Genomic DNA, 12,795 nt, shown 5'->3' on the forward strand with positions numbered 1-12,795 from the left:
ATTTCTGGACCATGGCTTACGCTTTCAAGAAGAAGCTCTTCTGTCGGGGGATGGTTTACACCTTACGAGGGTAGGAAAAAATGTGTTTGGTGAGAGCCTTGCAAACCTGATCAGGAGGGCTTCAAAATAAATCCTATGGGGGAGCGAGACAACTTAAAGCCTTGTATGTTGATAATACCTGGAGACGAGAACAATAAAGATTTGCAGGGAGTGGCATGTATGCAAGGACCCCTGACATTTCAAAGCACCGGGCATGTCAGAGTTGATGGAGTTAAAGCTGCTTTTCATGGCTCAGAGGTGATTGCCCATTAACTGGAAATGGTCTCTCATTGTTTTGATGAAATTCTCTTGAAGTAGAGATATGGTTGCTCACAGGTGATAGAGCTGGGGGGTTATATAAGAGCCCTACTGACATCCTGGCTCTGTGATGGAAATGTGCTCGGCACATGGCAGGAACATGCGCGCTCTCAAACCTATTCCAAAGATCTGCATATTGTACCCCAGGTGATCAAGGGGGCGCCTTTCAAGAAAACTGACAGAAGATGGCAGCTCATATTGGGGTGTCTCAGGTGAGGAGGAAACAGGGGACTTACACTGAGGATTCAAAAACGATTTTCCTCTGTGTGTGTTCTTTGATGCTGTTGAAGACTGCCTCTCTGACTGAATCTATTTCCACACTCTGAGCATTCAAAAGGTTTCTCCCCTGTGTGGGTTCTTAGATGCGTATGAAGATTGCCACTGCGACTGAATCTCTTTCCACACTCTGAGCATTTAAAAGGTTTCTCCCCTGTGTGGGTTCTTAGATGCATATGAAGATGGCTATTGCCACGGAATTTCTTTCCACACTCTGAGCATTCAAAAGGTTTCTCTCCTGTGTGGGTTTTTTGATGCTGTTGAAGAGTGCCATTCTGACTGAATCTCTTTCCACACTCTGAGCATTCAAAAGGTTTCTCCCCTGTGTGGGTTCTTTGATGCTGTTGAAGAGTGCTACTGTGACTGAATCTCTTTCCACAATCTGAGCATTCAAAAGGTTTCTCCCTTGTGTGGGTTCTTTGATGCTGTTGAAGAGTGCTACTGTGACTGAATCTCTTTCCACACTCTGAGCATTCACAAGGTTTCTCCTCTGTGTGGGTTCTTTGATGCCTTTGAAGATGGCCACTGCGACTGAATCTCTTTCCACACTCTGAGCATTCAAAAGGTTTCTCCCCCGTGTGGGTTCTTAAATGCGTATGAAGATGGCCACTGTGTCTGAATCTCTTTCCACACTCTGAGCATTCAAAAGGTTTCTCCCCTGTGTGGGTTCTTTGATGCAGTTGAAGATCACCACTGCTACTGAATCTCTTTCCACACTCTGAGCATTCAAAAGGTTTCTCCCCTGTGTGGGTTCTCTGATGCAGTTGAAGATGGCCACTGTGACTGAATCTCTTTCCACACTCTGAGCATTCAAAAGGTTTCTCCCCTGTGTGGGTTCTTTGATGCTGTTGAAGACTGCCACTCTGACTGAATCTCTTTCCACACTCTGAGCATTCAAAAGGTTTCTCCCCTGTGTGGGTTCTTTGATGCAGTTGAAGAGTGCCACTGTGTCTGAATTTCTTTCCACACTCTGAGCATTCAAAAGGTTTCTCCCCTGTGTGGGTTCTTTGATGCAGTTGAAGATCGCCATTGCGACTGAATCTCTTTCCACACTCTGAGCATTCAAAAGGTTTCTCCCCTGTGTGGGTTCTTTGATGCTCTTGAAGACCGCCACTGCGACTGAATCTCTTTCCACACTCTGAGCATTCAAAAGGTTTCTCCCCTGTGTGGGTTCTTTGATGCTGTTGAAGACTGCCACTCTGACTGAATCTCTTTCCACACTCTGAGCATTCAAAAGGTTTCTCCCCTGTGTGGGTTCTTTGATGCTGTTGAAGACTGCCACTGTGTCTGAATCTCTTTCCACACTCTGAGCATTCAAAAGGTTTCTCCCCTGTGTGGGTTCTTAGATGTGTATGAAGATAGCCACTGTGACTGAATCTCTTTCCACACTCTGAGCATTCAAAAGGTTTCTCCTCTGTGTGGGTTCTTTGATGCCTTTGAAGATTGCCACTGCGACTGAATCTCTTTCCACACACTGAGCATTCAAAAGGTTTCTCCCCCGTGTGGGTTCTTTGATGCCTTTGAAGATTGCCACTGCGACTGAATCTCTTTCCACACACTGAGCATTCAAAAGTTTTCTCTCCTGTGTGTACTCTTTGGTGCACAAGAAGGTGTGATCTGTATTTGAAGTACTTTCCACACTGAAAGCATTTGTGCGTCCTCATTACAGTACCCTTTGGGAAATGTGCACTACACTTTCTTCCACAAGAGTATATCCTTCCACTCTCCATGCAGATAATATGCTTCTCTCCTGAATGAATCCTTCGGTGTTGACAGAGGTCTGATTTCTGTGAGAAGATCTTGCCACAATCTGAGCAGCTATGCAGTTTCTCTCCTTTATGTGTTCTTTGATGTCTAAGTAGCTCTGCTCTGCAAAGGAAGCTCCACACACACTTCAAGCATTGATGGGTCTTCTTTCCATTGTGCATTTGCAAATGGATATCATATTGGGCTTGATCTGAGAAGTTCATGCCACACTCCAAGCACTTATATGCTTCCTCCACCATGTGGATTAGTTCATGGAAATCCCGTCCTTGGCCAGGAATGGGTTTGTCCCTCTTCTTGGCTGTGTGACTTCCTTTCCGCCTCTTAGGTCTGCCTTGATTCCTGAAGTTTCCTTTCAAATCTTTATTCTTCACTTTATCTGGCAATAGCTGATGCGCTTCCCCTGCTGGAATGAAGAGAGATCCTGTTAGCACCCCCACAATAAGGTCTGATCATCCACACAAAAAACATTTCAGTGGTTCTTCCCTGCTCTACATTGACAGGTACAATAATATGCACTTTAAAGGGACATGAAAGTCTTGGTTTGCAGTCTAATGATTTAGTCAGCTCCTCACCTGAGTGAATTATTTGATGTGAAGAAAGGGCTGATTTCCAACGGAAGGTCTCTCCACATTCCTCACAATCGTATGGTTTCTCTCCTGAGGGAATTTTCCTCTTGGAAATAACACTCATGTTCTTACTGAAGGTCTTTCCACCGGCCAAACTTTCATTTTCGTTTTCCCTGGAGCGGATTCTCTGATTAGCACGGAAACCTTTGTTCTTTCTTGTTTTGGTTGACCTTCCTTTTTGGATTGGGATTTCATGGAAGTTCTCTTTTTGGGATGGAATGGGCCTATCCCTCCTCTTTGCGTGGCTTCCCTCCTGCCTCTGTGGTCCGTGTCCATCCTCGAAGTTTCCTTTGGCACCTTGATTCTTGTTTTTTTCCAAAGAGAACCTCTGGTATCCCTCAGGCAGCTCATCTACATTTGCTGTTGGAATAAAGAGAGGTCAAGGCAGTACCTACACAAGAAGGCAAGCCACCCATCAGGCACTGCTCACTAATGGGTGTGCATTTCCTTTATCAGACCTTCATTCCCCCCCCCCCCCGTGCCAATGATCACCTTCTTTCTACCCCACCAGAACTGTTGGTCACACCTTATCTCCAGCCAGACCTCCCAGGTCAGCAGTTTTTATATTCTGCCTCCCCTCCCCTCTCCCGACTCCTCATATGTCCTTTTTCCCCTTAAAGTGGCCAAGAATTGTTCCCCCACTGTTCACATTTGACTTGTCATGCAGCTGTTTTGAATCTCTGCTATTTATGATTAAATAAAAGACAAGGAGAAAAGAAGGTTTTCATATCCTGATTTTCTCTACCTAACGAGTCTCAAAGTGGATTACAATAACTTTCCCTATCCCCCCCACAACAGACACCTTGCAGGGGAGGTGGGGCTTAGAGAGTCCTGAGGGAATAGTGACTGTCCCAAAGTCACCCACCTGGCTTCATATGGAACAGTGGGAAATCAAACCTCTCTCCAGACTAGAGTCCGCCACCCTTAACCACTACAGCCCGCTGGCTCTCCACAAGAAGTTAGAGAGAGAGACAGAGAGGGAGAGAAAGTGATCGCTCTTATATGGGGAAGGAAAACAAATCCAAGGAAGACGAAACTTTTTTTCTGAAAGAATGGAAACCTGGTAAAGGTTAGAGTCCACAATCCCAACCAGTGTAAGGGGGACAAATCAATTCTAGATCAGAGTCAGAGGGGATGACGGTAATCCCATCTGGGGGACAAGTGTGTTGTAATGCTTGGCAACTGAAAAATTAGGATGGAGCTTCATGAGGGCCTCTCAGTCCTGCATTGACCTCAGGCCAGGACACCCTCACTGGCTTGAGCAATGGCCACAACACTGGCCTCTGTTGCCCCTGTTGCTACTCAGGTCACGCTACCCGGTCATGATGAATATCGCTTTTGCTGCCACCCCACCACCTCAAGGCTCCCAAAGGGAATCAAGTAACAGGGCAGGTCTCAAAACAGTGCACTGCTGTTCAAGATGTTGATTCACATATCGGGCCAATGGTAAAATCCCAATGGCAGCAATTTGCACCTTTGGCACCTTACCCAGAGAGGCCACGCTCCCATAGTTCTCCAGCATGACCTCCTTATAGAGATCTCTTTGGTCTGGATCCAGCAGGGCCCACTCTGCCACAGTGAAATGCACGGACACCTCCTCAAAGGAAACTGGAGACTGAAAGGAAACGGAGATTCCTTATCACAGAGATCATTCCAGGCAGAGGTGAAACTCTGGAAGGGGGCATTCTGGGAAGGCGTGTGTAAAAGGAGTGGCATTCAGAGCCTCTTGCCTGGGCCCCTTAACCAGAACTGCAGGAGGAAAGCCCCCCGAGAACGGATTTGAGACCAAGGCTGCCCCCCGCTCATCTCCCCTACCTGGACTGGAGGTACAGCAGCAGTTTCCACACCTCTGCAAAGAGAATGGATGAACACTGTCTCTTCGCTACCTGCGAGGGAGAGAAAAGCGGAAGAAAGGGTATTAGCCTTGACATCTTGTTTGGTTTTCTTCTGTGAAGCGTGCTTTATGCCTCCCCGTTCCCAGGGTGTGAAACCTTGCCATATGTACACTAAAAAAAATGGTTACACTTTGTAGTAAGTTGTGGGAGAGGCGGAAGAGAAGCACAAGGTACCCATGAGCCTCAGGGGGGCTTTAAATGCTGCTGACCCATGTCAGACTTCTGTCATACTTGAAACTTGTCCCATGAACTTTGGAGCTCAGAAACGTGGCAGCATCTCTGCTGGATCAGACCAGAGGCCCAGGCAGGCTATTCTCCCACCGGCTGGGCCCTCGCACATGCCCTTGAGTCCAGGCTGGTGGGAGAAAAAAAGGGAGGTGAAAAAGAGGGAGATGGGAGAAAAAGAGAGAGGCACCTTGCCAGCACGTCTGGCCAAAAAACCCAGATGTGAATTGAGCACCTCTGGAAACCCAGGGTAATATCAGTGAGGGTCTGGAGAGTCTATGGATCCATTAATGTCGCCTCCGGGTTTTCAGCCAGAGCTATACTGCCCAGAACGTGCAGGCTCCGTTTATTCGCAAGATTGAAGAGCTCGGCCAAGATTCATATGGCTTTTCTTCTGAGCCATGTTGTGTCCCTCTAATGGGAAAAAGGTGGGATATGAATATTGTAATCAATATGAGGAATTGCCCCCATGAATTCGTCTAATCCCCTTTTAGAGACGTGACAATTAGTGAACGCTGAGGGCCACAAGTTGGGTGAAGAAGCATTTGTTTTTTTCTCCTGACTAGAACTCTCTACCCATCAAATTAACTGGGTGCCCCAATCCCATCCAGGCACAATGAGTCCTTACCGCAGGAGAGGGCACCTTGGGCGCGCTCTTGGACTCGGGCCTGCTGCCCTTCCTCCGAAGGAGCTCTTTCCATCTCACAGAACTTCGCTTCCATCTTCACGGATGGACCCCAACTCTGAAACAGCAGCGAGGGAGACAGGTAAGAGATGGCATGGAAGACACCAAGGAACCCACTCCCTTACTCTGCACCTAGGGTTTTCTTCCGACCCTGGGGTATTATCTGGAGGGACAAGAAATTCCCCAGAAGAAGTGGCCTGCTGAAGTAGGTTGTTCAACCTCCCATTTGGATGATTAACCCTTGGGCAAACATCAGACATGGATAATGCCATATATAGTTGCTTGAATTGGAATACCTTGAAAGAAAAGCCTTCACCTGTTCTGCCTGCCTCTTCTCCTCTGCCTGACTCAGGAGGAAGCCTTCAGCCAGGGCCACCGCCTGGGAACTGGTTTCTGGCCCACATCCTCTGACCCAGCGCTGCATTTCGTGGGGCAGTATGGTAAGGAACTGCTCCAGGATCACCAGGTCCAGGATCTGCTTCTTGGTATGTCTCTCTGGCTTCAGCCATTCTTTGCAAAGTCCATGGAGATGGCTGCAAACCTCCCGGGGCCCATCGGCCTCACAGAAGCGGAACTGCCAGAAGGGTCGGCAATGTACTTCTGAGTTCAGGGGCTCCTGATCCCAGATCTCTGGCACAGCTCTTTCCCAGGAATCAATGCCAGTCACAGCTTGTTCAGGATGGGGGCCTTTCCTGGCTCTCTTGCCAGGTCCAGGTCCTTCTGGGTCCTGCTCCTCCATCTCTTTCCCCTTCTATTGGGTCGCCTCCGACTGTGAACAGATCCCTTTAGTCACTTGGCTGTGAAGAGAGGATTCTCCCTGCTGGGCGGGAGGGGCGGAGGGAAAGGGGGACAGATAGCAACTGTGCCAGAAGGAAAACAAAAGGGAATGGAGATACACTGGGTCACCCCAAACTTGCTATCAAATCAAATATTAAGTCCATACCCCCAGAGTAAAAAACAACAACCTTGGATCCGCTGCTTTGTGGCGCAGCCACCATGCAAAAACACAGAGTTCCAAAGGACGGATCCTCATGGGCACTCATTATTGAATCACTCCAGGTTTACAATCAAATTACGTATCACGTCCATAACCACCAGTTAGAAGCTAAAACTAAACTGTCTGGCTCAAGGGGTCAGGTGGGAGACTCCAACCCTGCACACAGAAAGCTAGAACGGCAAGGAGAAAGTTTGTGCCCACGGCCTCTGCCTGTGTCAGAGAGTGATGGGGGCCGTGTCTTATCTTCTTCCCGCCGGCACTGCTGACCCTGAAGAGAGCCTGCAAATCTGGTTCATAATCTCAGGGAGCCTTCTGTAGGGAGGGAGCAGGAAACATGCCCTCCCCCGCTCATGAGAGGGAGGGCATCTTGGCCATCTTCTGGCCAAGGAGATGGGGGTCACTGGGGGTGTGGAGGGGAGGTACTTGTGAATTTCCTGCATTGTGCATGGGGTAGGACTAGATGATCCTGATGGTCCCTTCCAGTTCTATGATTGTGTGACCCTGGTAGTCCCTTGACTAACCCGACTCTATGATTGCACTGCTGACCCTGAAGAGAGCCTGCAAATCCGGTTCATAATCTCAGGGAGCCTTCTGTAGGGAGGGAGCAGGAAACATACCCCCCCACGCTTATGTGCCAGGGAGTGGGTGGGTGAACTGGGGGTGGGAGGGGAGCTCTTTTTCCAATTCATTTCTCCCTCATCCTTTCTCTACACCTTGGGTCTTGTATAGCAGACCCTGGCCCTACATTTCTCCCCCCTCCCAAGAGCCCCTTTCAGCTCACCAGACACCGCCCAACCGTTCCTGCAGCAGCCTGGAAACCCCAAACCTTCCTTCTGTAGGATGGGAGGGGGAAACGCACAACCCCCCACCCCCAGTTGTGCCCCCCTCCCTCTCTTAAAAGCATTCCAGGGTATTCTGCCCTCCCCATCAGAGCCGGAAAATAAACTGGTTTTAATTCTAATGCGGTCCGAGATTGAAACATTTTGACGTCTCCCGTGTAGGGAGAATGTGGGGTCCCCCCTCCCCCACACCCTCCCTCGGGCATTGCTTCCCCCCCCCCAGGAGAGCCTCGTCTGGTTCCCTCCGACCTCTTTGCTCTCTGCTCATGGGGGATTTTGAAGGGTAAGGATGTGTCACTGGCCACCAAGACTAGATTAATTCATGCCATCGTATTCCCCATTACTATACAACACGCTGCAGGCCAGGAGTCACTTATTCCTCCCCCAACCCCCAGATTCCTTCGCCTTGGAGAGAACCTGCCCGGGGGGGGGGTCTGACTCCAAACACTCCCCCCTCCCCCAATCCAGCCCCCTCCTTACCCTGCTTTTCCTTGACTCACCCCCCCCCCGCGGACTCACAACCCGCCCCACCACTACCCAGAGCCCCCCCACCCCACCCCGCAGGCTCTCCGCTCCTTCCCCCCCAGGAAATCCTGATCACTCCCAAAGGCCTCTGCAATGCAGGGGAGGGGGCTGCATCTCCCTCCCCTTCCCCCCCCCCGCCTTATGCAGAGAGGGGGGAGGAAAGAGGAGAGCCAGGCCGAGCAGGACTCCCCCCCCCGGGCTTTTCGGTGTGTGTGTGTGTGGGGGGGGGGGTCTCCCTCCCTCTCCCGGATCGGGGCCCGCCTGCCTCTGATCTCACTTCCCCCCCACTTCCCCCCCCACTTCCCCCCCCACTTCCCCCCCCACTTCCCCCCCGACCCTCCTTCACTCACCCAGGCAGGAGGAGCCGCCGCAGCCGCTTTCCCACGCGAGGGGGTGGGGTGGGGTGGGGGGTCAGAACACCAAAGGCCGCCTTTCCGGGGAAGACCGGAAGTGGCCCCTCTAGGGGTCAGCCTCGCTGGCCTTCCTTTCCTCCACCCAAGCGCCGCCCCTCCGTGGGTCGGGGGTGCAAAGCACAGCCCCCCCTGTGCAAAACGAGCTTTGCATTCGCTGGGGGAGGGAGGGGGAGCAGCTGGAGGAGACCAGGGGCATTTGGGGGAGGGGCGATTCAACCCCCCCTCGCACCCCCCGCCCTTGCATTACCTGGGGCAAGAGGAGACGCTGCCCCCCCTTCTCCCTCTCTCGTTCCCCCCCCCAAGCAGGATGCGGCCCACCTGTGTCCCGCCCCCCCCCCCGGCACAGCCTCACCGGGCACGGATCCGGAGGGGGAGGTTGGGGGTGGGCTAGCCTCGGAGGCCCCTTTCTGCTTGGGGGACTTTACCTGCACCTGGGAAAGGGAGAGCCCCCTCCCCCCCATCCCACCTTAGACCCAAGCAAGAGAGGGTCTGGGGTGGAGGCGGGGGTGGAAATAAGAGCCTAGACACTACTGGGGAGTTCAAGGACGCCTCTGGTCCGTTTAGGGGATCATTTGAATCCAGCTCCCACTGGATCTTGGGGTCCCCGAAGCCCCCCCCCCCGGGTCCCTGTGCATCCTGGTGCCGGAACCTCTAACACAGGGAAGCTTTTCAGTCTTTTCTGCCATCCCCGGATTTTGTCTAAAGAAGCGTCCTCTTAATTCCCTGTGGGAAACTTCCATTTCCAAACAAGTGGGGGCCTGATTTGCATGGGGACCACAGGAGACAAGGAGGCTGAAGCCTCCCACCACACTGCTTTCCCTGATCCAGTATGGATCCGTGGAAGCCAGCGTGGTGTAATGGTTAAGAGGGTTGGACCAGTATGCAAAGGCCCCGGGTTCAAATCCCCACTCAGGCCATGGAACGCTCGCTGGGTGACCTTGGGCCAGTCACACTCTCAGCCTAACCGACCTCGCAGGGTTGTGGTGAGGATAAACATGGAGATGCGAATGATGTCAGCTGCTTTGGATCCCCACTGGGGAGAAAGGCAAGGTGTTGATACGGCAAACGGGGGTTCGTGGGGGGAGAGAGAGACCTGCAGATCGTTATTCAAGAAAACAGTTTATTCTGGCAGCTGCGACCCAGAGCACTCTACCGAGTAAAAATCTCTGAGCCCCGATCATACTGAGGAAGGGATATTTATCCAAATTCAAGATATGACAACCCATCAACATTCAGGGTGGGCTGATAACACTCCAGACATCGAGGCGGCAGTGGAGTAATAGTTTCACCCAGTTCTTGTTATGGTTTACTGTAACCCTCCATGACTCTTACCCCAGTTACTAGCTCACAGACACACAGGGAGATTCTGCCCAGCAACAAGCTATTCCTTGGTTGCCCTAATACATTTTACAGAAAGGAAAAGAGATTATTACAAATTGCTGAATCAGTGGATCTTCCATAGTCAGGGGAAGTCTACCTGCTGTCACAGTGTCAATGAATTAAGTAAAGAGATCTTGGAAATGGCCCCAAGTGACTTTTTGGGGACTCCTGACTGGGCCGATACACGCCTTCTGGAAATCAAGCTCCAAGCACACGGCTCCCAGAACAAATCCATCACAGGGCCCGGGACAGACCTGGAAACGAGGCATCGTGCAATGAGGGCCTTGCATGGTTCCTTGCACCAGGATGGAGAGGGATCCAGGGGACGGGGGGGGGGGCCCTTCGTGGATCTGATCCCTAAACAGACCACGAGCCCTTGAGCTTTTAGTGTCTCAGTCCTATTTCTGCCAGCCTCTGCAGCAGACCGTCTGTGACTGGAGGGGGGGGGGGCTTCCCATTTCTAGGAGAAAATAAAGTGCCGAAGCAGAAAGGGGCCTCCGATGCCAGCCCCCACCCCCACCCCCCCTCCTTTGGGGCTCCAAGAAGCCCAGTGAACCTGTGCCAGGGAACGGGGGGGGGGCTGGATCCTGCTTGGGGAGGGGGGAACAGAGAAGGGGCAACACATAATCCAGGGGGGGTGGGGGGGGGGCTTCCCCAACGGCCTCGAGTCTTTCCCAGCAGCCCCTTCTCTGCCTCCCCACTCCCAAAGACGACGCGAAGCCCCTTTGGCGGAGGGAGGGAGGAAGGAAGGGAGGAGGGGGCGTGTCCGTGATTTGCATCCCCGGGAGGAGGGTCGCCTCTATTGGCTGTCTCCGCCCCATCGGAACGAAGGCCAGCGAGTCTGAAATCCCAGAGAGGCCGCTTCCTGTCTGACCCGGAGTCCGCCCAAGGGAACGCGCCTTTGTTGCTCTGGTGCCTGGAAAAGCGGCAGCAGCTTCTTCTTCTCCTCCCACGTGAGTAAAAAGGGATCCTGGGGCTGGGTCGGGGGGACTCGAGGCGGGGAAATGTGGGGCCAGCGGAAGCGAAAGGCAAGGGAGGCGGCCCAGGGGGAGAGGGAGAGCGAGCGAGCGACCCCCCCCACCGAAAGGCCTTATGCACAGAAGACGACCCCCCAAAACAGGGGGCGTTTTATAGACGGGGAAATACGGTATCTCCGGTAATAGGAAAGAAAGACCAAACGGTCCCAATAAAAGTTTGCAGATGACCCAAAGTGGAAAAACCACATTTCAAAAGCGATGAATTTCTCCTGATCTGGACTTCCTGGGAATAGTCCTCAAAATCTCGCCCACAAAAACCTATTCCTTATATCCTCCTATCTTGGACACTGAAATGTAACGTGGGCTAGATCCTCAATCGACTTCTTGTCACAGGAGAAGACTCTCTTTCCCTGCATGGGAGCCCACGAAGATGGCCTGCCAAGGCTGCGAGAGGGGTCTCCCAATCCGCTCCACAGATTTTAGGATCTGATCCTAAAGAGACTGATTCTTATCCCCCCACGCACACTCATAAAGGATGCTTCGTAGCAAAGGGGGGCAGTGACCCTTATTGTCTGTGTTGTAGCCCTGTGTCCTCTGGGGGAGGAGGGGTATGAGAATTTCTTATACTGATTACTGGAAGGGGGATTGTGTTAATGTTATTAATAGCCTATTAGTCTGTATTGTGATGGCAGTTGTGAATGTTTGCAATGGATGTTCTCTGAATCTTCCCAGAGCGATTGTAGGGCCTGAAGCTGCCGGTCGCCCTTGCTCAGAAGGACTCCGACTTTTTTTTATAAAGCTATGCATTAGTGTTCGAGGGCTGCAAGAAGCTCCTGAAAAGAGAGACAGACGACACACCAAGTGTTATTTTCTAAAAATTTTAGTGTCACATTGTGGGACCATATTGTCAAAGACGTGAACTCCCTCAGTTCTTTCATTGGAAAAAAAAAACATCACTGATCTCTCTCCTGGAATTAAATAGAAGTTGCATTTGGCTAGGAGGGACCTTAGAGTTGGGGGGTTGGACATGGTGGGACACAATTCCTCACTCTCCCCAGAAAAGCCCTCTTCCTCCTCCCCTCGCGTGGGGGTTTCCATCTTCTGATCTTCAGGTATGCTCTATATAAAAGGTGCCCTTTCTTAGACCCCCCCAACCTGAAAACAGTAATTTTTATATCCTCAAACGCCTCTGTGAGCAGAGAAGGCGGCCAAACCTAGATTCTGACGCTGCCACTCTAGGGGGAAGAGTGACACCCAGAATCAGGCCTGGAGTTCTCCTGGGATTACAGCAACTGATTTCCAGACCTCAGAGCTCCGTTCCCCTGGAGAAACGGCAGCTTTGGAGGTGGGACGGTCTTGCTGGCACGATGCTTAGCAAAACATGGAAGATGTTACAGGAACACAGATCTTCAGTGCAGTCCTAAAACCGCTTTCCTGGAAGTAAGCCCGATTGAATAGGAGGATTATGGGTAGACCTGCTTGGGATTGCTTCAGGTGAGCTTGCTTTATATTGCCTCAGCTTTCTCCTCCTCCTCCCCACTCCATTCCTGGAGGTGGCATGGGATACCCCGGGACATGCAACCCTGTGGAGAATTACTCCATGGCAGCCCCGATGAGCTCTGTAGCTTTGGCTAACACACCTAGTAGCCATCCAAAGTAATCAGACACAAGTTTAGCATCTTTAAAGAGACAGAGACAGTCATATAACAAAATGATACTACAAACCACAATGGCACTTTGGTTCTGACCCATTGTGTGTCTCCATTCTTTTGGTTCCCTTCTGGCACGGTGTTATCTGTCTCACTCCCCTCTTTCCTCCCCCGCAGGGAGAAG

The 12,795-nt window shown here is 51.6% G+C and overlaps 1 protein-coding gene across 1 annotated transcript; it reads right to left on the bottom strand.

Annotated features, from left to right (window-relative positions):
• Positions 1-602: 602 nt before the first annotated feature.
• LOC130493446 (zinc finger protein 420-like) lies at positions 603-6,570 on the bottom strand. The gene is made up of 5 exons (XM_056867200.1): positions 6,148-6,570; positions 5,775-5,889; positions 4,842-4,912; positions 4,515-4,641; positions 603-2,803 (listed from the first exon to the last, which is right to left on the bottom strand). The coding sequence occupies exons 1-5, from the start codon at positions 6,568-6,570 to the stop codon at positions 603-605; spliced, it is 2,937 nt and encodes a 978-aa protein (XP_056723178.1).
• Positions 6,571-12,795: the final 6,225 nt, after the last annotated feature.

Source organism: Euleptes europaea, chromosome 1 (assembly GCF_029931775.1).
Source record: "Euleptes europaea isolate rEulEur1 chromosome 1, rEulEur1.hap1, whole genome shotgun sequence".
Classification (NCBI taxonomy): domain Eukaryota; kingdom Metazoa; phylum Chordata; class Lepidosauria; order Squamata; family Sphaerodactylidae; genus Euleptes; species Euleptes europaea.